The sequence below is a fragment of the Uloborus diversus genome, chromosome 8 (assembly GCF_026930045.1).
Source record: "Uloborus diversus isolate 005 chromosome 8, Udiv.v.3.1, whole genome shotgun sequence".
Lineage (NCBI taxonomy): Eukaryota > Metazoa > Arthropoda > Arachnida > Araneae > Uloboridae > Uloborus > Uloborus diversus.
The window spans coordinates 87,179,694-87,205,960 of NC_072738.1; the positions used below are offsets into that span (position 1 = coordinate 87,179,694).

The 26,267-nt window shown below is 33.0% G+C and overlaps 1 protein-coding gene across 2 annotated transcripts; it reads left to right on the plus strand.

Annotated features, from left to right (window-relative positions):
- The first annotated feature begins 5,120 nt into the window (after nucleotides 1–5,120).
- LOC129227272 (uncharacterized) lies at nucleotides 5,121–24,708 on the plus strand. 2 transcript variants are annotated; one of them, XM_054861795.1, is made up of 7 exons: nucleotides 5,121–5,245; nucleotides 15,890–15,981; nucleotides 17,424–17,462; nucleotides 17,561–17,664; nucleotides 18,756–18,894; nucleotides 19,237–19,386; nucleotides 24,200–24,708. In XM_054861795.1, exons 1-7 carry the CDS (start codon nucleotides 5,179–5,181, stop codon nucleotides 24,212–24,214), a joined length of 606 nt encoding a protein of 201 aa, XP_054717770.1. In that variant the 5' UTR covers nucleotides 5,121–5,178; the 3' UTR covers nucleotides 24,215–24,708. The 2 variants fall into 2 exon arrangements, with proteins under 2 accessions (XP_054717770.1, XP_054717769.1); XM_054861794.1 differs by lacking the exon at nucleotides 24,200–24,708 and adding an exon at nucleotides 22,005–22,105.
- Nucleotides 24,709–26,267: the final 1,559 nt, after the last annotated feature.

The following is a 26,267-nucleotide window of genomic DNA, read 5'->3' on the forward strand; positions in this document are numbered from 1 at the left end:
TATCATTAACAAATTTACATCGAATTACAGTAAACCCTCGTTTTACGCGGGGATTACATTTCACGGAAATGCCGCGTAAATTGAAACTTAATAGTGGTGTTAAAATAGGGGTTGGTTCCGTAGATTAAAAAAAAAACTTCATTCTAGTGATGACTAATTGTATAATAAGTTTAATGTGTACTTACATTCCTGTTTGTGAAAATTGCAACACCATGAACGAAGCATCATAGTTGAATGAAATTTAATACACAGTTGAGTGGTAATGGTACAAAAAAATGATTACATTTTCAAACCAAACAAACAATAAAAAGAAATAGAAATTAGTATTTTGTGTGGCCACCACGCGCCGCAATAAGAGCTGCTACACGACTCGGCATGGAGTGAAACAAAGTTTGAATATCTGCCTGCGGAAGAGTATTCCATATTGTTTGTATACGCAACCAATGTTCGTCTGTCGAAGCAACAGGACGAGGATCACGAGCGAGACGCCGCCCAACGAAATCCCACACATGTTCAATCGGTGACATATCCGGGGAATATGCAGGCCAAGGAAGAAGCTGTACCTGCTGCGAATCAAGGTGGGATTTGACTGTCCTGGCGACATGTGGACGGGCATTTTCCTGCTGGAATACAGCCCCTGGCAATCCTTGCAGGAAAGGAATAGCTTGGGGCTGTAAAACTTCGTTTATGTATCAGGTACTGTTCAAATTGCCCACAATTCGTAGCAATTGGGATCGTCCATGATATGCTATGGCACCCAGACCATAACTCCGGATGTTCGCCCACTGTGGCGTTCGATAATACACTAAGGAATGTGCCATTCACCGGCATAGCGCCTGACACGAATTCGGCGATCATGGAGCCACAAACTGAAGTGGGATTCGTCAGGAAAGACGATCTGCTGCCAATCAGCACGCCAGCTCCTTTCACATTGGCCCATTGTAACCGCAGGCGGCGATAGTTTTGCGTGAGAGGAATCCTGTATAAAAGAATCCTTGTGCGGAGCCCATGCTGCAGCAGACGTCTCCGAATTGATGAAGCACACAATGAAACACCTGTAGCTGTTGACCACTGTGATGCCAATTGTCTAGGAGAAGCTGTGCGGTCCGCAAGCGCCATACGCACCAGGTGTCTGTCATCACGAGCTGAAGTCACTTTCGGGGTCCACTCCCGGATTTCCGAGCTGTCCGACCCTCGTCCGTCCATTACTTCCAAACACGCATGATTGTGCTGCTGTTACGCTGCACACGAGCGGCTACTGCACGATAAGACAATCCAGCTTCACGAAGTCCGACGATTCTGCCCCGTGCAAACTCCAAAATTTGCTCAAATTTCGCTTTCTTTCGTCGAAGAGGCGTAGTATAGATTCAGTTAACGTTTACTCTAGCATATAACCACCGATACTCATACATGCCTCTGTACAGCCGTTTATTTATATTCGGTTTGATCCGCCGTTCAAAGGGCGCTGCTCAGCATTCGCATGCGATACCGGTCTGCAATTCTAATCATTTGCATATCATGCCCTACTTTACATTTCCTGCAATTTTCAGCTCATTCGCGTAAGTCTCGAGGTGCTGCAATTTTCACAAAAAATAAGTGTATATCGACTTTTATGCACAGCATTCATTAAAAAACAAAAACAAATAAATTTCGTGTTCTGTTTATAAAGAGGAGCTGGCTATGATAGTCTTTCAGCAATCATTAAGATTTTTTCTCTGTAACTCTTTGCAGAGCATTAACGCATCCACCATCACTTGCATCATTTCCATGATAGAATCTTCCTTCACTAACAAATCAGAAAGATCGTTTCTATTGTCTAGGAATGACTCACAATTTTCAATGTGACCGTTTTTGGTTGTGTGTCACCGAAGTCGGTATCCTCGTTGGTTTTGGCCTCCTTTGTCAGTTGTCACTCCTAAAAGCGCTTCCTCCAGTGAGTTCTGAAATGTGTGAGTTTAATAACTTTACTTCTGGAAAGAGCTCTGGAACCAAGCTGTAGAACACTTCCATCATTACCTCTACGGCCGAAAATTTCTGCTTCAGACAAATCATGCGTCGTTAACTTGGCTTTTGAACTTCAAAAATCCGAAAGGCCAGAAGTGCTAATTTTCGAATTTCAAATTTCTACGGATTCGAACGTTTTGAGGTGTGCTGAGTCCATTTCGACCATTTTTGGAAAATGTCTGTTTGTCTGTCTCTGTGTGTGTGTGTCACGTATGATGTGTGTGACCAGTTTTTTGTGGCCGCTCTACAGCAACCGCATGAAATCGAACAAAATTTGGTACACTTATGTGCCCCTATGAGAACTTGTGCCCATTGGTTTTGGCGTGAATTCCTCCAAAGGGGGGTGGAGTAATGGAACGTTTTTTGAGTTATGCATGCCTGCTATTCCCCAAACAGTAACTGGAGGAATCAAACAAAACTTGGCCCATATATGTTGCCCCTAACAGGTACAGGTGCTGATTCAATTTTAGTATTTATAGCTCAAACGGGGGTTGAGCTATAGAACATTTTTGTCGTCAATTGTGACTGCTGTATCTCAAGAAATAATGAACGGAATCAAACAAAAATTTATCGACAAGTAGCCATTAGAGGGTATTAGAAATTATTCTATTTTGGCGTTAAGAACTGAAAAGGGAGTGGCGCAATCGAACGTTCTTTTTTTTCCATTGTGAGTGCCATATCTCAAGAAGTAATTTCTGCGATAAAGCAGGGTGAGGTGTCATTTTCTTTGGGTTTTGGCGTAGATTACGAATTCGCTGAGGCGGAAATCGAAATCGGTAGCTTTTGTACAGTAATTATCAAAAAAAAAGTATCAAAATCATCAGTTTTTGAAATTTGGGCTTTTGTCAATTAGAATGACTTTTTCCAGAAAAAACCCAAGTGAAAGTTAGCCAGTCTTTAATTATATACTGTGGAATCCGCCTTCTGCTCGATTCGCTCGCTAACCCCCGTTCGCCGCCACCGGCGGTGACTCAATGCCGCCTGCAGCGGGGGCAATTTCTAAAGAAAAAAAAACTGACTTGTTGCATTTAACAGATGCAACAAGTTAGTTAGCAATTAATTACATACCGTTGGCTCCGGCCTCTGCTCGATTCGCTCTCTAACCCCCGTTCGCCACCTACGGTGGCTCTACGCCGCCTGCAGCGGGTGGTTAATTTCTAGAGAAAAAGAACTGACTTGTTGCATTTAATAAATAAAAAAGAGGAAACGATTTTTTAAAAGTTATTCAAAAAAGTATGCTATTTGAGTTTTTAACTATACTTGGGGCAATCTAACCGGGTAGCATTGTGAAGCCAACACTGATCCTAATCTCAACATTATGACGCTGCCAGGTTAGGTTGACTCGAACTATTCTTATGTTGAGTTTTAAAAAGATGCACTGTTAAAGAAGAAGAGTATTTAAGATTTTCTTACTTTAAATTGGCTTAAAAATCGTCGTCATTCCCAATCTCTTCACAATATTCAGTACTTATAAAGTCATGACTATCTGCATCAAGTTCTTGTTTGTCACATAAGCAGTAGCAGATGTCAGTTCATGGCAGGTTGACATCCGAGCATGAACATGTTCCTTGTTGGCAAACTTTGCATTTGTTGCACGATATCGTTTCAATGACTTCCTCGGGTGAGGGTTGATTCCAAGCCAAGTTATAACAATTTTATGGTTTTCAGCGTTCCAACAATATTCCCGACTAGCAAAATTTCTTGCATCAACCTTGACAGATCTTGATATTATACTGACGGCGTCAATATTGACGTGTTTCATACTGCATAAAGCTTGCATAAAGATTTAAAAGCAATATTACACTAACAACACGTATGCAACATTGCATTCATCTTAAAATATCAATATTGATATTACCTTACAATAACAACATTGCATACATGTTGACGCCGTCAAGATGGTATTGATTTCATGCTGTCGCCGTCAAGGTAATTAGTACACAATAGAACAGGTGGACTTCCGTTGATACTAGCGCATGCGCACAGTTCTTTCTACCTAGAGTCCCTATATGAAACTACGTTTTCATATAGGGACTCTATTTCTACCCAGCGTCCCTCGCATTGCTGGCACACCTTCCTCCTTCGACCTTCGATTTAGTAGGTTCAGAGGAGCTGCACATGGCGTTGCATTCTTTAGACTTCGTTAAGTTGGTTGCTTAGTCATTAGTGTGGAATAGCAGGGGCGTAGCTAAGGGGGGGGTTTTGGGGACAAAACCCCCCCCGAAAAGTTAGTCTCAAAAAAAAAAGAGAAAAAGAAGAGAGAAGAGAAAGAAAAAAAAAAGAAGAAAAGGGAAAAATTCCAAGCGATTATACATACATATATATATATATATATATATATATATATATATATATATATATATATATATATATATATATATATATATATAAGAAGTAACCCCCCCCCGAAAGTCGGGTCTAGCTACGCCACTGTGGAATAGTATTGTTTTAGGAATAATTTATGAATGACTGATAACTGCATTTGCTTATTTATATAGTACTAAACAAGTCATATCGCAGGCGATGTGCGATCAATGTCAGATATGGCTGAAAATAACTTTTTTCGTCCCTAGACTTTGAAACAAAGGACATGAATAACGAATAAATACCTTTGTGCTGAAAATTAAAATAGCTAGTAATCCAACGTTATGAAGCACAAAAATTGCAAAATAATTGCAGACACGTGTTTTGGTGTTACAAGGAACACCTTTTTCAATGTTAAGAAGTGTGAGCTTCTGGATGAAAAGTTATCCGAGAAAAGCAACAAGTTGGAACAGGAGATAGTATAAATTAGAGTCCCTATAGTATAAATATCAAAAAATAGAAATTAAACAAAACAAAAAAGATAAAATGACACCTGGAGGCATAATTTAGTATATAATTCCAACAAGAAAAAACCGTTAAGTAATAAATTTTCCAAGAAAACCCATAAACAATGCAAAAAGTCCAAAAATGAAACCGGCCCCCAAAGTTCCCGGCGCCCAAAATACTCGGCGACCAGAGATGTCAGCTGATTCTCCTCATGTATTTGGTTCACCAGTTTTATTTCCGAACGCAGCCTTTTTGTTATCCGCACACATTTTTGTAGTTTCGTTTTCCTTAGCTTTAATTGTAACTTTGAATTTGTTTTCCCCGATCGTTGTTTATGTCGCAAAACAAAACTGAAGTTTAAACATGTCATGTATTTTCTCAACTGTTTTAATATTCTGCTTTTCTACTGTGATCAATTTTTGTGAAGCAGGTAAAAAATTTATATTATTCCCTCCCCCTCCCGTTTTTATTTTCTTAAAATCAGCTCACGATTTTGCTCATGTATTTTGACGTTCGTAAATAAAACGTTTTAAAACTTTATATTTACTATAAAATTGCCTTTATTCGCAAGTTTTAGTTCTGAAATTGTGTGTTTATAAAATAGTTCAGGATTTTATTTCGTTTGTCTTAAAGAATATTCTGATTGAAAATTTGAGATTTGTGTTCAACCAGATTACTCTATCTAGTACTAGAATTTTACCCTCAAACTGAGAAATGTTATGCAGTGCTTGCACTTTAATTTGATTTGCTGCGAAAAGTTCATGACGTTTTCTCATGTAAACGTCATGAATGCAAGCTTTCCTCCGTTTTAAAAATAAAAAATTTAATTCGCAGCTGAAACGGACTGTGTGATTAATTAGAAATTGGAAAGTATTATGATGGAGATGGTTTGAGGTTCATACTGTACTTTAGTAGCATCAAAATTTAGTATTTTCCTGCTTAGTTTAATAATAGGTGGCAGCTTTAGATGTAATGTCATGAATGATTGCTTTTATTCATAGACTAATAATAAGAATAGATCGAGCTATGGCAACCCTTTGCTGCTCATGAAGCAAACCATGTGACTAGTGGATATCCTAGCAACAGCGGGCGTTGATCGTAGCAGAGGATCAACGCCCGCGAGAAATAAAATAAATAGAATTGATGGAACGCGGAATATTTATGGAGTCCGATTTGTAAATTTGTTATTCTAAGTTGTAAATATTTTGTTAATATAGAGAGTTTTTTGTTTAGATAGTATTGTGCATTTTCTTTAGTTAATTTCAATAATTCTCTAAGCAATTAAAGATGCAAGCGCCCAAATAGAATCGGCAAAAGGTAAGATTTTTACCGACAATTTCTATTTAAGATTCCGATTAGTACACTTTTGCATTAACGCAAAACGTTTACTCCATTACCTTCACGCCAACGCTGATGTAGCAGTTCCAAATGAAATAAAAGTTACTGAAAACTGTGATCAAAAACTAATTACTAATGTCAAAGTTATTCATAACTAAAAGGAAAACAGCTCAATCCCTGCACATGGAAAAAAATTATAATGAAAACACATTACTTAAACTACATGTCAAGTGCCAAACTATAGATAATGTTGCTATCTAGCAACCATGCTGCCAAAGTTTTCGCCAAGCCTTCCACCAGTCACATGATGTATCCATGAACCGATTTTTTCATCAGCAAGTCTGGGAAAGCTCAATCTACTCTTATTATTAGTCTATGCTTTTATTGTAATGATAGTTGTTTAGTCTTTCATCAAGTGTGTTGCCAGACTTGTGAAATATTTTTATTCAGAAAACGGGACTATGCTCTATTGCTGTAAGGAAAAGGCTTTTCAATTTGTATCTTCAGTATTGCTTTGATTTGATAATTTGTGTTTTTTCAAAAATAGTATTTTTACTAAATTATTGACAAAAACCGAAGAATGGAGCAATCATCCCAAGTGCTTCAGATATGACAGGGACCTGTGAACTGAGCAGGCCTGGATGTATAAATTTTTGCCCCCTTTAATAAATCTTTAGTCTTTCACCAGGCACCCCTTTTAAAAACAGTTAATGTTTTTTTTGCTTAATTTTACCCCTTTGAGAGGAACATCAAGTGTCCCAGCATGTACTTTAGAGCACTTGCAATAATGAATAAATGTTGTATGCTTGGTGCCCAGAGTTTGAGAATGGATTTTAGATATGTTTGGGGCTCTGAATCCAAATATGAAATTAGTTTTCTTTAGCTGCTCAACTTTTCAGATAAGTTCAGCTGTTTTACCCAAAATAGGCAGTTTTAACTCCATTTTATGCACTTCTAAATCAAAGTATAGGCTTCTGAAACAAGGATTGCTTCCAGTACATTTGCTCTATAGTCAGTCTGCAGTCCAGCTAAGTTCAGGAAAATTCACTAAATGGAGTAAATATCTAGCAAGTTTAGTAACAACGCTTCAGTGAACTAAGGTCAACTTGTAAGTTCTTGCTATTCATATATTCGCTTCGCATGATGTGTGACGAATTGGATCTTTGTGTATAATATTTTCAGGGCCCGACTAATGTAAACCCTAAACAAACTTTTTGGGGGTCCCCTCTGTTCCTCATCAGTAAAGCCTTATAAACAAAAGCATTAATGAAGAATTAGGGGTGGTGGTTTCAGTGGTGTTGAGGTGTTAAATCACTCATTCAGAGCAACCCATACTTGTACACATAAAAAAATGTAGATAAATTCAGGAGAGTATTCTAATTTTCTTAAATAAAAAACTACAGCAATTTTAGTCTTTTTGGAATTTTTATTTATTTACAGGGGTCTGTCCAGGATTTTTCACAGGGTCCGTTTTTTGTGAAAAATAAAATAATTTTGTGAAAAATCAATTATTTTTGTGAAAAATCAAATAATTAAAATAAAAATTTTTTTCTTGTAAAAACGAAAGTTTAGACTCTTTAGATGGTGGAAACTGCATCATTGACACTTAAAGTTGAGTGTTTTCTCTCTTTTCTGTTGAGAATATCATTCTTGAGTGTTTTTCTAGTATTTGAAGAGAGGGGGGAGGCATCGCTCTCTGGGAGATGGGCACCCCTCAAGTATCAATATTTATCTACCATTCTACATCATGTTAAATTATACTAGAAATGTTTTTTGTATAGTATTTAAAATAACTGTAAGAAAAAAAATTAGGCAGCTGTTCAGCATTTAACTTTTTAACCCAAGACACTGTTTAAGAGCATAGAGTTTCATTCAAACCTTATAAACTCCATGATTTTAACAAAAATAAAAAAATATTTTATTTGTTTACCTCTTAACTAAGCGAACTAAACATCGAAAATTCGAAAAATCAGATTTCCACAGCGGATGCAAAGAGATTGCAATTCTCAAAGTGAAGGAATCAAAAGTATAAAAACGGCTTGTAAAATAAATATTTTTGATAAAATTACTTTTGAATTGACTTTTAGAGTCCTATGATAAACATATCATTAATATCTGGACACAGTTGAAGCAAAAATAAATAAATAAATAAATAAAAAAAATAAACCATCGATTCAGCATTTTAATTATTGACTCATAAAAGAAAATGGAATTCCCCTTTAAAAACTTGAAATAAGCTTTGTTACAAAAATAAAGAGATTTTTCATTTATTTGCATCCTAATAAAGCGAAGTTAGCTTGAAAAAAAGAATAAAATATGATTCTCATATCGGATGTAAAAAGATTGCGTTTTTCAAAACGTAGACATTTTGAAAATGAAATACCGAATTATAGACATTTTGAAAATGAAATACCGAAAATTTTAAATACCGAAAAAAATAACGGTAAATAAAAGTTTATTTAAAGTTAATTAACCTTTTTAGTATCGAAAAACCAAACCCATATAACTTTCTCCAAAATAACAGTTTAACATCGCACCACCAGACACTAAGTGGCGATAAGTTTAAATTTTGTAACCCTATCCAGGGGTCTGTCCAGGATTTTTCACAGGGTCCGTTTTTTGTGAAAAATCAAATAATTTTGTGAAAAGTGGATTAATTTTGTGAAAAATCAAAAAATTTCGCAAAATTTTTTTTTTCTTTTTGTTAAAACGAAATTTTAGAAATAAGAGATGGCACAAACTGCATCAATTAAACTTAAAGTTGAGTGTTTTCCTCTTCTACGTCGAGAAAATCATTCTGAATTTTTTTTACTAATATTTGGCGGGGGGGGGGGGGGGCATCGCTCTTTCAAGTATCAATATTTATCTACCATTCTACATTATGTTAAATTATAGTAGATATATTTATGTACAGTACTTAAAATAATTGTAACAAAAATATAAATAAATAAAATAAAATTCAGAATAGGGTTCAGCATTCAACTTTTTGACCCAAGACACTCTTAAAAAGCACAGAATTTCGTTTAAAACTTATAAATTCCGTGATTTAAACAAAAATAAAAAGATATTTCAATTGTTTACCTCTTAACAAAGCGTAATAATCATTAAAAATTCGAAAAATCGAATTCCCATAACGGATGCAAAGAGATCGCAATTCTCAAAGTGAAGGCATCAAAAGTATAAAAACGGCTTGTAAAAGAAATATTTTTGATAAAATTATTTTAAAATTGCATTTTAGAGTCCTATGATAAACATATCATTAATAACTGTGGACACAGTTGACCCAAAAAATAAAATTAAATAAACCATCTACTTAGCATTTTAATTTTTGACTCATAACAGAAAATGGAATTTTGCTTTAAAAACTTGAAATGAGAGTTCTAACAGAAATAAAGAGACTTTTCATTTATTTGAATCCTAATAAAGCTAAGTTAGCTTGAAAAAAGAACAAAATATGATTCTCATATCAGATGTTAAAAGATTGCATTTTTCAAAATGTAGACATCTAAAGAAAAAAAAAAGGTAATTAAAAGAGTTTACTTAAAGTTAATCATCCTTGTGTTAGCATCGAAAAATCAAAACCCATATAATTTTCTCCCAAAATAACAATTAAACATCGCACCACACCGTAAAAACGCAAATATTGACAAGCTGGCAAAATGATGAGAATATTTTCTAATCAAGTCATTATAAAGGTTCAACGCCAGACGCTAAGTGGTGATAATTTTGAAGTTGGTAACACTGTCTGAAGCGATCATATTTTTTCCTCACCTTTACTATCCCTTTGCAGTTCTAAGTTCATTTCGCAGATATATATTATTATTGTTTATTAAATCATGAGCGGAGAAAAGTGCTTACCAATGCCTTTTCAGAAAAGTTAACAAAAACACCGCTGCTAATTAGCTGTGATAAAACAAACAACCATTATATTTGAATAAAATATGACAACGTATATTAAGTACAAATACAAAATGAAAAAAGGTTAAAAAACCAGCAAACAGCTGTTTCGGCACTCTAAAATACAAATGCCATCATCAGTGCAAATAAAAACGAAGACAGGTTCAACCCGACTAAAACACAGTCGAGTGTGTTTTAGTCGGGTTGAACCTGTCTTCGTTTTTATTTGCACTGATGATGGCATTTGTATTTTAGAGTGCCGAAACAGCTGTTTGCTGGTTTTTTAACCTTTTTTCATTTTGTATTTGTACTTTGTATACGTTGTCATATTTTATTCACTATGCAGTACAAAGTTTTCGACTACTTTTTATGTAACCATTATATTTATTTGGCAGTAGCAATTATTTATCGCTTGCAGGAGCATCCCAAGAGTGCCGATTTTTTTTTTTTTTTTTTTTCAAAATTAGCCGATTTTGTATAAGCTGATCCCTCTAATTTGACTTAAAAAAAGGTTCCAAAAATTATCGGTTTATACACAGAATTATGCGTTATTTTGCTTTCAGATTTGCTCTTTCAATAAACAATTTGACATCCGATCTTGTTTATCAGAATTTTGTGAAAGGTCCGTTTTGGTTGATCGGATTTTTGTGAAGGGTCTGTTAACGGACCCAAATATCCTCTGGCCAGACCCCTGCTATCTGAAGCGATCACATTCGCCCCACCCATACTATCCTTTGTAGTTCTAAATTCATTTCGCTGTATATTATTGATGATTAAATCATGAGTGGGGAGAAAAGTGCTTACTACGCCTATTCAGAGAATGTTGACGCTTTTCCAAAGAAGTTTACAACAACACCGTTGCATAAAACAAACAAGCAAAATTATAAACCAAACTGACTTTCAGCTGTTAATTTCTTTCAAAGAAACCAACAACAGGCATTATATTTATTTGGCGGTAGTAATTATTTATGGCTTGCAGGAGCATCACAAGAGTGCCAATTTTTTTTTTCCTTTTGCAAAATTAGCTGATTTTGTATAAGTTGATTCATCTAATTTAACTTTAAATATGCTGTATTATTTTAATTTGAGATTTGCTCTTTCAATAAACAATTTGTGAAAGATCCGTTTTTGTTTACCAGAATTTTGTGAAGGGTCCGTTTTGGTTGATCGATTTTTGTGAAGGGTCCATTAACGGACCCAAATTTGCTCTGGCCAGACCCCTGATTTATTATTTGGGAGTATATTTTATTTATATACTAGAAGTACCCACACGGCGATGCCCGTGCTAAGAATTTAAAGGAACTCCGTTGAATTTAAAAATAAATCCACGCCCCCCCCCCCAACGTGAAGTGATCATTTTTCTTTAACTAAAATGTGTACACGCCTTTTAAAAAAGACCTATTAAAGTTTGTTTGGAATTTAAAATTACTCACCAAAACATTCAATCAGATTTACTGTAGCTTTAAACTTAAAATAATCCTCCAACTGCATAGTTTATACATCGATTAACACGCCAGGCAACCACGTTCCGTAACCATGCCCTGTAGAGAGTAAAGAGTTTTTTTTCTGCAATTTAAAATGTTTCGTCAAATAAACAAAAAAAAAAGGATCAAATAATAGCAGTAGCTTTCAAAAGTAAATAGTTCCGCAAATCTATTGTTTATCGCCAAACTCGCCATGTGACCCTGATACCGTAACGCAGCTGATAAGCGAGTGAAGCGAACTCCGTTTGATTAGTGATCCGATCAAGGAAAAATAAAATACTTTGATTAAAAGGAATCCTCCCTCCTTTCTCCTCCCTTTGATGTAAAATAATCATTTTCTTTTTCCAAAATGCGACAACGCTCTTTAAAATGCTAAAAACATATACTTACAATTTAAATATTTTGCCAAATAAACAAAAAAGACATAAAATTACATTAACAGAAGCTTTCAAATTGTAAAATAAACCCGTAACTCTATTGTTTATCTCCAAGCGACCTCGTTACAGTAACCCATTCAATTAGCCAGCAAAGCAACTTTTTTTTTTACCGATTAGCAATCCAATCTTCCTAACGAAAACATTTAAACGAATTTTCCTCAGCAGAAAAACAATGTAATTGAAAAACAAGGTACATCTAGGACGAAAAGGAAATTCCGTATCCCCTATGTAAGAATTTTTTTTAAATATGCTTATGTCGTCGTCGTGTTTGCTCCGTCTTTTTTAATTTCTATTTTAATGGAACACTCTCATTTATTTTTGACTCGATATATTCATTTAGCAAAAAAAATTACATGTTAAAGGACCATTTAATGTTTATTTGGCGAATTACTTTAACTGGGTGGTCGATTTGGCGGACTTTTTACTTCAAATGGCTTGGTTTAATTACTTGGAAAATTACTTATTAATTTTGTTTCAAATCTAGTTTCTTGTTCAAAAAAAAAAAAAAAAAAAGAAGAAGAAGAAAGAAAGCACAGTGACAAAATAATGCATGGTTTTGCCAAATTAGTAGTTTCTACGTAGGTTTTAACCTTTAATCAAACATGCTGATAATAAGCTAAACAAAAACAATCGCCATGATTAATAATGTGCCGTAACGTACTTATAATGGGAAAAAAAATCGTGTCCCCAATATAATGAATGTAACAGTTTTCAAAGAGTGTCGACCGCCCTTTAAAATCCATGTCTGGAATAGTTTTGAAAATATTCATTGAAATGGATCTAATAGCACAAAAAACACTTTTTCAAATACGAGAAATATTCATCAATATCGCCATTAAAACAAACATATCTTTCACTCTTCAAAATAACGTTAAAAACCAGTAAGAGTTGTATATTTTTAAAGACTACGCATCCATTATAATTGTACATATAAACATCGACTTGCGAAAACCTAATTCGCAACTTCCAGTAAACTATAGGCAGCATTGCAGTCACTGTCTAATAGCGGGTGAAAAAGGCAAAACCCTTTGGAATGGCTGTTGTCGAATCTTTCGTTGGATCGTCTGTATCTCATACATGAGATTCATATTCAACCATGACCTCAAATTTTTGTATTGATAAAGGCATTCCTTGTAACGCTGAAACACTTGCCTGCACTGTTCTTACATATTTGCTTTTTAACGCTATATTGTTTTGCCTTTATTTTTGTAATCACAAAGGTATTATTTCCTTCATATTATAAAATGGGCTAAATAGTATTATAACACAGGGGTGCCACCTAGGGAGGATCATTGCTCAGATGGCGCCATTAAAATTTTTAGGAGTTTTTTTTGAGGGGAATTTTTTTCTTTCTTGGGGATTTTTTGTTTTTGGGGCATGTGGTCTTGGCGATATTTAGGGGGTTAGGGTGCGCCCTTAATGGCAAGGGGGAGGTTGTATAACTGAGCTCAGATTATAAGCAAATGCCTATGCACTTGAATAATTCCAAATTGCATATCTCTACTATATTAGTGATATCAATTGATTCACGTGCTAAGGAAACAAGATTTTAATCAAGTGTGCTTTATATTTTTCTCATGAAATTTTATAAAAATTAATGTGGATAGAGGGAATGTCCATCCGTCTCAATTTTTCAGGCTGGCCAAATAGATTTGAAAAGGTTATTCAATAAATGATAAATTTATTTTTTGAAATTCCTCTAACAATTGCTTTACAACAACAGAAGGGGTATTTAGCACGTTTGGGAACAAATAACAGACATGTTTAGCGTTTATCAAAAGTCTAGAACATTGTGACTGCAAATATCCACTGTAGAGTTACATAATATTAAAGGTCAAGATTCAGAATAATTTCTAACCAAGTCCTAAAAAACTTGGTGACTACTGACATCACTGTCACAGAGTGTGGACTAAACACTAGGAAAAAAAAGAAAAGAAAATATGCCTTTTTATTTGATAAATGTAAAAAATTATACAATGAAACTCCAATTTTACGTTGCCCATTTCATATGTTATCCCAGTTTTTATGTCATTTTCTGCAGGTCCCTCGCAAAGGTTATACTGATAATGTTAAAATATTTCAGATTATAGATTACCCTTTGTCAGAAAGTTCGCTTAATACAGTTGTAATCTACAGTGAATTCTTAATAACTGAAATCTAAAGGGACCGACCAAAAACTTCAACTTACCGGAAGTTTGACATACCACTAGATTCGGTTTTCAACATTTTAATGTGAAAAACCGTCGAATATTTTAATTAACATGTACATAAAGCACACAAAATTAGAGAACTTAAAAGTTTTTAAGCACAATATGCACAGTTTAATCAAAAATATTAAGAGAAAAAAAAAACTAAAGCATGGTTTTGATTTTGACACTGCTGGAACCACTTAAATAGAGCTGATTCTACTTCAGGAAAGGTGTACATCTTCATTCATTTTAAATTCGGATTCATGCAGTCTACCGCTTTAGAAGTTTCACTTTTTCCTTTAATATCAGTAACAGAGTACTTGTTTAGATATCTTTAATAGTAAAGAAAACTTACTCCGTCTCTCAGGAACTTATCAGCAAATGATCGAACTAAAGAATGAAGGGGAATGCAACTTAACTTAGACCTTTGAGTAAAGGTACACAATCAGTTGACTTGACAACTAGATAGCTTAAAAGCAAATTCATTGTCTAGCAACATGGCAAAGTGTAAACAGTAAAGCACAACAAAAGAAAACAAGCTAACTCATTTTCGCACATGTAACTCCTTTATCGCACATTGGCTCAACAGGTGCTCTTCTTGTTTTAGAGGTCTATTGTGCAGGAATTGCAAGTGAAGGTGAATTAATTTTTCTCTCCTAGTCACTTGTTTCTTTCCGTTCTTTCGAAGTAAATTTCGAGTCATCTTTGAAAAAACTTCGAGTTAAGGGAAGTTAACTTCGAGATATTGAGAATAATTAGCATGGAATTAAAGACAAAGGGATCAGGACTTGATAAAAACTTCTAGTTATAGTAATATTCAAATTATCAAACTTTGAGTAATTGCGAATTGACTGTATAATAAATATAAATATAATTTTCCACAAACAGATCAAAGTAATTTTTCATCCATGAGAGTCATACAAACCTTTTTTTAGTGTTCTTTCTTTTTCAAAGTGAATTGTTTTATAGCTGTTTAAAGCATTTCTCGCATGTTTTTTGTTCTTTCTAATTGTCCTTTGTCTGCAAGAGGGATTTCCTCTAATCGTCCAATTTTTCTTCTCGACAACCAAGGACTTGAGCTGCTGACTACTGACACATTTCTTGAAAATTTTCCAGAAGTTGGTAACGCATGTATCATCTCATCATGTTTCTAATTCCTTCAATATCAGATTTCTATCTACTTTCGATGTTAATGATAAAAATGAAGAAGAAAAAATTGAGGGTATCCCCACAGCTGATTAAGCAATTCTAAGCATAAAAACCCTGTAACAATTTTTAATTGTAAATGCTAACTAAGAAACAAATTTGCAATAAAAAATTTAGCACAAACCCTGCTGTAAGTGGAATTGCTTCAAAAAAAAACAATATAAGTAAAGATTACATATTTTTTCCTACCACTTCAATATGCTTAAATTTTTAAAACGACTCCAATTTTACATTTCCCGCTTGGATCGTTTTTTTATCATTGATTAGTCAGAAAATGTAAAATAGGGCTTACACTGTACTAAATTTTATATTAGTGAAACCTGTGTAAGTTGACCACTTGTGGTGCATTATTTTAGTAGTCAACTTAAACAGGTGGTTAACTTACAGAGATTGAGTTATATGATAAGAGCTAATTCTGTGCCTGATAAAAGTTGTCAACTTAGACAGGTGATCAACTTACAAGAGTGGTCATTTTCACAGGTTTTACTGTAGTCTCAATCACTTTATGATTTTTTTTTTGCAGCAAAATTCTCTAAAAGTCACTCAGAAAACGTTCTTCTTCGAAGACTTCTATCTGATGTGAGAAAATCAATCAATAAAACTCATAATGATACTGTAAGCAAACTTTTTTGTATTATAAATTTTATTTTTTCTCTTTGAAAAAAATTTTTTTTTAGTTTCTCTGTCATATACATTTAATATATTTTTATTGCTATTGTTATGTTAAATTTCTACTATTTTGTTACACAAATTTGATAAGATGCTCTCTTTTTAACTACAAGTCAGAATTTTTACTTATCAAAATTCTTGAGCCAGTTGCAAAACATCTAACAAAACTCTAATGAAGGGACTAATGATGGGAGTTGGGAAACTGATGGAAAACAAAGTATATTTTTTTTTTCCCCTCTTTCATTGGTTTTTCTTTTAACCATGTAAAATTTTGTTGATATTTCTAGGAAAATTATTTTGTTTTGTTTCTGACTGATGCACCATAAATGCTTTTAGGTTCTTTTAATGTTGCTAAGTTTGGGGATTTTGAAATCAACTTGAATTGATTTTAATTTCAAATTACCTTTTTTTTTGAAAATTCTTTACTAATAAGTTGTTCTCCATGCTTAGCAAGCAGTTAGTTGCTGGTTACCTTAGGCCATAAAGACGTTATTTGTGGGTCATCTTTCTAAGAGCATCTGAAGCAATGGCAAATTTATAATTATATATTCAAGGATTTTTTCCTTGCCCCTTTGTTACACTTTGATACAGAACTTTATATTCCTCACACCGATTTTTCCATGTTACCACTTAATGTAAAAAATCTTTTAAATAAGTTCTATAAAAAAACTTTTATTTTCTGCGTGGAGCAATTTCAAAATTTCTGAATTCTGTAGCACTGGATTGCCTAAATTATTTTACTGAAATGTGGATCAATTTAAATATTAAAGAGGTTCTTGTGTCTTTAGTCGATTCTTGATTTAGGTTAAGAGCAGTACTTCCATGTTGAGCGCAAAAGTGGTATCTGCAGCTGAGCTCAAAAGGAGAAATTGCCATTTAAAGTTTTGTGACTCCATGTATTTGATTCGGATGCAACTTTTCCAGATTTTTTTGAAAATATTTCCCTCTGATGAATGATTATAAAACTTTGCATTTAGGTGAAATATGGGACAAAGAACCACCTGGGGACCGTAACTCATTTTTGACAAAAAGTGCAGTTATGACTTTTGCGCTTAGCGCAGCAGAATACCTCTGCATCTTGTCCATTGGACATGAGGCTCATTCTTATTTCCTCAGACAAGTGGTTTGTGGGGCCAGTTGTCTCTTCCCTGAAAAATATTCCTAAATGTTTGTGTGTAAAGTTATAAAGTTTTGAATGCTTAGCTAAATAATTTGTAATTCCTCAACTGAACCCCCCGTCTGCAAATTACTAGAAAGGTTATCTTGTAATTTTCATTCAATTGTAATCAAGTTCATTGGTGTGCTTATCTTTTCTTTTTTCACAGTAATTACATTCTTGCATTTGTTTTTTAAAATTATATTGGCTTATGTTTATTTTTTTAATTTAGAAAGGAGGAAAAGAAATTTTCAAGGAAGGTGAATCTGTGGTAATTATATTTTGATTAACTCATTCAATGTTATGCTATTGAATAACAATGTTTCTGAGGATGCATACTCTTCAACTGATGTAGCATTTTTCTTTTAGGCTGGCACTGAAGCAATTGTCTTAATCATTGTTGTAATTGTAGTGCTGTCTGTTATCGGCATGGTCATTTATTTCATACGCAAGTTTGATCAACTTAATAGATCGTAAGTTGTATCTCTTAAACTTAGCATCTTCTATTGTTAATTTCATGGTTTAGTTAAAGCATACATGCCCGTGCCAGGGATTTTATAACGTGGACAAAATAATATTTTGTCCGGAGAGGTTTTGTCCACGTTTTTTTCACTGGGTTTTCCCAGAGTGGAAAAAACTGGATAACTCCTTTTTCAGCACAATCCAATGTCTTGAACTGCTCTGGTCTAATCACCTGAGATATTTTCTATCTAAAATTTTCAGAAGTTTTAGTTCATGTTCTGAAATTGTCAGCTTGCAAAATTATCGCTTCCATCTTTACAAAGTCCTGCACAATCAAAGTTTAGTTGTTTCTGATGATATTCTTTTCAGTTACATTTTAGTAAGAGTTTAACACTTTTCAGTTATATAATGTAATGATGATGACTAGCCGGCAGGAGGTTCACACAACTCGCCTGTAGTGGGCTGGCGTAAACCGCCTTTGGCATTGTACTTCAGGGGCATGGCAGCACAAGATCTCACTTAATCCCCTTTTGCTCAAACCAAGAATTATTTGCTAAGGCCAACTTTTTTTTCCTTCTGCAGAATCTACTTACACTTGAAACAGAATTAGCAATCTTCCAGCAGCGTTCCATGTTTTCGATGGGAGGAAATAATTAACATTTTAACTTATACCTCTGCTAATTGAAGTCATATTAGGTGAGACTAGGCATGTGATCTGCTCTATAAAATTATCTAGATAAGGTCTCTGTTCGCTTTTGTTTTCGAAGAGATGAGGTTACATACAGACACACTCACAGATTTCAATAGTAGACCATTTGACCATTGAAATTATTAATTACTGTGCTAATTAATAGCTTTGGTCAAATGCCTCTTTTTCAATGAGCTGAAGATACCGTCTTACCTGATCTTGACACAAATTCACACATTTTATTTTGTAAAGATTTTGATCATCAAACCATTACAAGCAACTTCGACTCACCTAGAAATTAGCATCTGCAAATAGGTGGAACTCTTGCATATTTACTACTTCATATCTTGAAAAATATTAAGTTTTAAAACTACTAATAACTATTAATATCATTCATTCGTATCTTCATTTCAGGCTTCCTACCTACAGATATTCATCTCTTAAAACTGAAATTAATGGTGTTTATGGCCCTGATGACAAAACTGAATCTCAAGTTTTGGTGAGTGTTTCTACAGAAGAGGAAGAAGATTATGATGACGATGAAGAAGAGGATGTAAGTGCTGACTTGTTGAAAAGTTAATTTTGCTTAAAAAAATTGCTGGAAACATTTCTGCTGTAACTTACAATCTTGATCATTTATAATTTCATTAATTGGTATGTATGTGGTTTGATCACCACTTTAAATTAAATTTGATTAAATCAAATTTCCAGAAAAAGCTGAAATATTTACTTTAGTAATTCAATGTGCAGCTATTTTTTTTATTAAATGTAAATACTAAACCATGCATTTTAGAGCACTGAACTTTAGAACTATTGTATCAACCATTATGTTTTATACTGTCTTTGATTTTTCTTTTCATTTTGCATTTTTTTTTTTTTTTTAATAAATATCTAGTATGTTGCACCTCCAACACTTTTAGTTCGATCCCAAACTGTCATGCCGAACAAATCAATGAATGGCTCTCTTCCAGTATGTGTGGATAAAAGCTCTGTCGCAATAGATGTCAGCAGCAAAAGTGTTGAAGGAAGTATGGATTCCGATGATGTAAGTTTAAACTTTATTTTTCTGGCCTTTGAATATTTATATAGCTTCAGTTACATGATAACATACAAAACACAAAGAAGAGGTTGGAACAGTTGTATTGTTTGAAAATTATTTAGAGGCATTTTACTTTCTCCAAAAGTATTATACTCTAAGCCCCCCTTAATTGGGTAGTGGATAAATACTAGGGTGTATCAAAGAAAACCTATTATTTTTGGAAATTCAAAATATCAAGTTGAATCTACACACCCACATGTACCACAAAATGTTTTATTCAAATAAAAAAATATCTTGGTATGCTGCACGTGGTCTAAAGTTAATAATGTTCTACAAAAAAAAAAAAAAAAGTTTTTTCTATATATTTTTTTAAAAATTTAAAAAATTTAAAAAATCATATTTCATGTTGACTGATGTAAGTAATAAAGTCCAACATTATTGTTAAAATTTAAAAAAAACTTTTGCTCTTATGCAATACTTAGGTCTTCTGCATAGTTAAATTTTTTTGGAATTTTTTAAAATTTTAAGTAAAAATTGCATTATAAGCAAATGCATTACATTTGAGAGGCATAAAAAATGCTTCTGAAGCTATTCCTGCTGATTTTTATGTGAAATGATTTCGTGAATCCAAATAAGATGGCCGTTTTCCCCATCCCCCACCACTTTTGGGAAATGGCGCCTCCTCTTCTTTTTTCAGTTTTTTTTCATTATTTAATTTGAAGTGGAACGGAGGAGTAAGGCTGATGCTGTGGTTTTACAACGAAAAATTAATGAAGAGCATTGTAAAAAGTAAACCAGAAAAGAAAGATTGCTTTGATGACTTTTTAAAATGTTTGATGCCCTCCCCCCCCTCTCTAGCTCCCCAGAAGAATGTTAACAGTTAATACAATGATCTGTTGTTCCCCTCCAAGCAAAAAAATGGTAAAGAAATTATCAAAAACTTAAAAATAGGCGGAGAAAAGCATTTCCAATAAGTGGTGGGTGATGGGGGAAAATGGTAATCATATTTGGATTCACGAGGTCATTTTACATAAGAATCAGCAGGAATAGTTTCAGAAGCATTTTTCATGCTTCTTAATGTAATTAATTTGTTTATAAAGAAAAGCTTAACTTTAACTTTGAAAAATCCTTAGTTTTGAGTACTATGCGGGGAGGCCTAAATAATGCATAACAGTAAAAGTTTTGTTTAACAATAATGTTTGTCCTCATTGTTTACATCAGTCAACTTGACTTTATTTTCTTTTAAATTTTGTTAATTTAAAAAAGTATACACCCAAACCTGTTTTAATGCAGTGGATATTGACCATATAAAAAATCACATTAAAAAAAATTGTTCGAAACTTCATGAGTAGCTTTAAAAAATTGTTTTTGCAACACAATTAAAGAAATTTTTTTTTTAATGCGGTGGATAGGGACCGCATAAAAAATGTCTCATGTAGAAAATAACCCATAAAATCTACAAAACTGTAATATTTTAAACGAAATCAAAATAGTCCATGTGATAATTTTTTGCCGAGTACACACAAAATTTCTCGAATAAGGAAACTTTTCGGAGGTCACAGTGACTTCCCATCAGGGTGCCTATGTCATCACTTGGAAGATACTACTTTGCACTTGTTAAAAAATAATTTCGTCAATTAAATCCCAATCGGATTGAAATTTTAATGCACCGCACAAAAAAAAAAAAAAAAAAAAAAAAAAAATGGGCAAGGAAAAATAACATAAAAAAATACTTTATAAAAACAGGTTTGGGTGTATAGAAAAAGCAATTTTTTTTTGCAGAAAATTAAAAACTTTACTCCTTGTGCAGCATGCCATTTTTTTTTTTTTTTTTGATCGGAATAAAATTTTTTGCAGTATATGTGGTCTATAGCAGCTACTTTTTTATCATTTTGACATTTAAAGTTTCCTATAAAAAGTTGTTTTTCGATACACCCTAAAAAATCCATGAATTCCCTCCATGAAATTGAAACTTTCCAGAACTGAATATCACTTTCATTCAATAATGCACTTTTTTATTCCCTTATTTATTTTACCTCATGTATTTATTAACAAATGAATTAATTTATTAGTTAATTGTTTTGTTAAAAAATATTTTTCACAACAAAATAAAAAATATTTAATTCGAAAAATATTTCACTTTTCACTTTGCCTCAGGAAAAACAAAAGTGAAAAACTTCCACTTATTTGAAAGCACAATTTCACAGCCAAAAATAAAAAATAATGTTTCAGTGCAAGTTTTATTATAAAATACATTGTTCTTTCTTTATATACTGTAATTTTCAAAACAAATTTGCAATTTGTTCATTTTGAAAAAACTCAGTCTTCTTAACTATTTCACTTTTCCTCACATTCTCCTACATTTGAAGAAAAAATAAAAAAGGTATCATCAAAGTCATGCACCACTTTTCAACCATGTGTGACTGCCCTGGGCCAGGGGAGTATGATGGTGAAATTCTTCCCCATAAAATTATTTTTTTGGAGCGCCTTACCTAGAGATGTAAAATTTCCGGAAATTTTGAAGTGGTGGAAGAAAACCGTTTTTTTACTGGTTTTTTTCGGGAAAAATTGGAAAAAATGGAAAAATTGATTTTTTTATGAATAAAAATAGGGTTTCTTAATAGCTCTGTGTTTCTTGGAACATGTAAAGAGGACTTGGACAGCATTAAAAAATATATGCAATCTACACATCTTCTTTTTCTGATTGACAGAAATACACATAAAAGTAAGTTTAATTAGAAAAAAAAAAAACCTTTTTGTTTTATAACTGAGAGCTTTCTTGATCAAACACCAGAAATAAGTCAAGTTGTCGTTCGACCAATAATATTGAGTAATATGTGTGTAATCATAACAATTATATTTTCTGTTTTAGATTGCTTTTGAAACTTGAAATAATAATTATAATTTTTGACTTTCAAACATGATTGACATTGTTTGAAAGAAAAATAAGTATGATTTCCCTTCCTTACAATGTAACTTTACTGAATGACAATAAAAGCTACTGAGTTTTGATTTTTTTCTAATCCAATCTAAGTCCAAATCAAAACTAAATCGGTTTTTCCTTTCCTTTCCCACAGAAACCCCAAACCAAAACTGCATAATGGTTTCTAAAGCTGAATCAGAACTTAAACTGGAGTTTCGGTTTATTCATACGGCCGTGCTAAGCAAAGTAGTAAAAGTAGTCATACCTACACTTTTGAAAAAAAAAAACCGAGTTATTATAACCAAGTTTTTCTCTGTTTCATATTTTACTTAATAAATAAAATACTTTAGGATCATCAGAAACTATTTTTTTTATACATATCAAATACACGGAAGAGCCAAACTACAAAACACAATCTCTCTGCTTGAGTTCAACTGCAGATTACACTTTTGCGCTTGGCATGGCAGCATACAAGGTGCGGCAAAAAAAAAACCTTGGACAAAGATTGCATCATCGAATGGAAGTGAAGTAACTTTATTTTAATGAGCGTTTTATTCATTTTTGTCTCTCACTTTATTAGAAAATAATTTACACTGTATCTCCTAGTCTATGTATTGTTTTTCGGTTTTCTTACAATTTTTAACAAAAGACTTGCTATTTTAAAGTTGTTTAAGCAAATTTTATTTGAAGCGGTATGCCACTTCAAGTGGCTTAGAAATTATAGTTGATGTCCGGAAGAGTACAAAAACGAAAGGTGAACACTTTAGTAAAACATCGGCAAAATTTGAAATTAGGCTTTGTGTAATAAAATCAGCACAAGCGACAAAAATCTGTTTTTTTTTTTTTTTGTGGATGAGGACATTTTAGAAGCTGTTGTACTTCTGTGGCACACCAGTTCATACAGCCAAAAAGACAAGAGTATTGCAAGGCGCATTGTTTTTGACATGATATCGTCTTTAGAGTGGACGCTCTACTCGCTAGACCTCAATCACATTTATTACAGTGTAGGCCTGTTTTACAGTCAAAGGTCTACCCTAAACTACACATAAGTTAGGAACCTCTTTACCAATTGCTTCATAGGGAATAGAATTGATTTAAAAAAAGGACTTGCGGACCTTGAATGAAAATTTTCTACCAGTTGCATATCTGTTTTTCTTTAAAAGGCGGCTAGTTTGAAACCAAATAATTTATTCATTGCTAAAGGTCTTTTCATATTAATATTTTTTGTGTTTTGTTAACTTATTTTTAATAAAATTACATAAAAAATTGCTTGCCCTGTCTTTTTTTTTGCCGCACCCTGTACATTTGGTTCGCAGTCAGCAGAAACATAGTTCTGTAATTAAAGTTATGCTTGTTTGTTCTATGAAGAAGGAAAATAAATTCTTCACTAAGGATATTGGTTTGATATTTTTTTTGGGGGGGGGGGAGTATTAATTGTTTTTTTTAAATATATATATACGCAAATTATATTATCATACAACAACTTGCATTATCAAAGTTACACAGTATTTTAACATACAAGAAGGGGGTGGGGGGAGGAAATTTTCATCAGAATTTATGTATGAGAAATTTCTAATCACTTTTTGCTGAAAATTTCAAGTAAAACTTCCTGAAAAGTTGAATTTTTTTTTTCAATTTTTTCGAAGTGGAAATAAACCCCTTCGGGAAAAAACGTTTTTTTTTTTTCCGTTTTTTTCGGAAATTTTCCGTTTATTTTTCCGACCGTTTTCGTCTCTAGCCTTACCTCATATTAATACCTTGCTACGGGCCTAGAACCTTCAATTTTGTCTGTTCAATGTATGAACATTAACTTATTTCCGTTTGATATAGTATTACTTGTTGCCCGAAGTTATGAAACCATTGTTTATGAATCTATTTATTTTATTCTTTTTAAAGGAACTCCTTCAGTGATAATTGTACAAATTCTTCAAATGGAAGATCTCAAGTTTTCTTCAAGGGTACAATTGTGAATTTTTTAACACTTGATAACCAGTAGTATATACTGTGTTTTGTGTGCAATGTAATTACAAATTGACATTTTACAGTTCTATGAAATTTCATGTTCCTCTGTATATTTATTTTGTTTTAAGTTGTTTATTAAGTATTTTATTTTGCTTTACCTTCAAAAATATTTTTTGTCTCATATTTTATATAAAATAGTTTTATATGAACAAAACTTTGAAATTTTTTAACAAGTTATTGAATTCCCAAAAATGCAATAACTACCTACATATTTGTGCCATATTATATGAGCGAATTTATTTTACTGTTGACTAAAGTAAGATTAAATTGTGTAAATGATAAAGGCTATTGATTATTTATGGTTTACATTTATTCTAGTCTTCCATAAAACTTCCTAAATGATATTAATTATTTAAACTAAAAATTAAGAAATTAATATTTTAAGGTTGTGAAATAACTTTTGTTTTATATCAAACTTAAAATGATTCTCATCTCAATAAAACTTAAATTATTTGAAGAAAGTATTTCAGCATATTTCTACAAACCTCAGTTGTAATTGAAATATAGTATCACTAACATCAATGAGTTCTATTATTCGAAAATTATAGTTGAAAATTTTAATGTTACATTCAATATTTTATTATGTATATGTGATTGTATATATGGTTATTTATTTATTTATTTGTACTAGATCTGTCTGTCCAAAAGTGTTGTCTTGAAAAAAAAAATTCTTTCCTTTTTGCTCTACCCATGCCATATACTGTAATGATGATCGTTACTGACATAATAATTTAAACCTCAATGAAAACTTAGGCTGTTTCCCCCTTGTGTTGTTTGAAACTGCCCGTGGACCTATATGTCCAGATGGCTCAAGAAGAGTACAGTACAGTGAAACTCCTCAGGAGCGACTGCCTGTTGTTCTGAGAAAAAATGGTTGTGAAGAGAAGTGGTCGTTAAAAAAGCGTCAACATTAGATTGCTCAAACAGCTTGAACAAAATTCACTATTATTTGTGAGTAATACTTGATACATTCGCTGCTAATACATTGCCCTTTAGCCTATCGGGTAAGTTATAATTAAGGATAATTTATGTCAATAATTTTAACATCATGGGCTGGCGCGAGATCAGCAGCAAAAGTGTTAAGCATTTGTTGTTGCTTTATTTACTGAATTTTGCGTGTGGGAATGGTTATGTATTTTAGAAAGAAAAATACTATGACTCTTTCTAAAGTATGACCAATTTTATGATTTTTCCCTTTTCTCCTGATATTATCTAATACAATTTTTTCTTTGCTTCTGAAGAAAGAGCATGTATACTAATGTCTTGCTAGCTGCTTGAATTTTAACTGATCAAGTTTATTTATCAGAAAGTGTGCCAGAAATAGGGCGCTTATTCCGTATGTATGGAATAGGGCTCCATAGAGTTCATCTGCCAAACACATCATTCGATACCCGCTATTGTTCACTGTGCATAAAACCTGAAACGCTTTAAATATTTTAATCCTTTATAAAAAATAAAAAAAACTGCTGGTTCATATTCAAAGTAGAAAGAAACAAGAAAATTTCCATTTTAAAAATAAATCTGGTCATTAGGAAAGATTGCCTGGTCTTCACTGAACGACTTTTAGCATTAAGTAGGTGGAGATTCATGTAGGAGGGAGGGGCACTTGGAAAATCACTGGTCAAAGGAGGCAGTCGCAGTATAGAGGTGGTTCGTAAAAAAAGTTTCACTGCAATCCTATGTTATTAATTTCATAAAACCCCAGATAAATTTATTATTTGTGTGTCATATAGCAAGAGTTATCTTTGAAATTAATATTCCGACTGAAGGAGATTAATTCCGATTTTTATTTGAATTCTCTTTGCTGAAATATATTCCTTCCTCAACCTACAACACATATTAATCCTATGTAGTTCAAAAATAGAACACATTATCGTAGGTGCTGTTTATGTTTGCTATGCAAAAGTTTCTGCTATTTCTGCAACTGTTTCTCATTTTAATG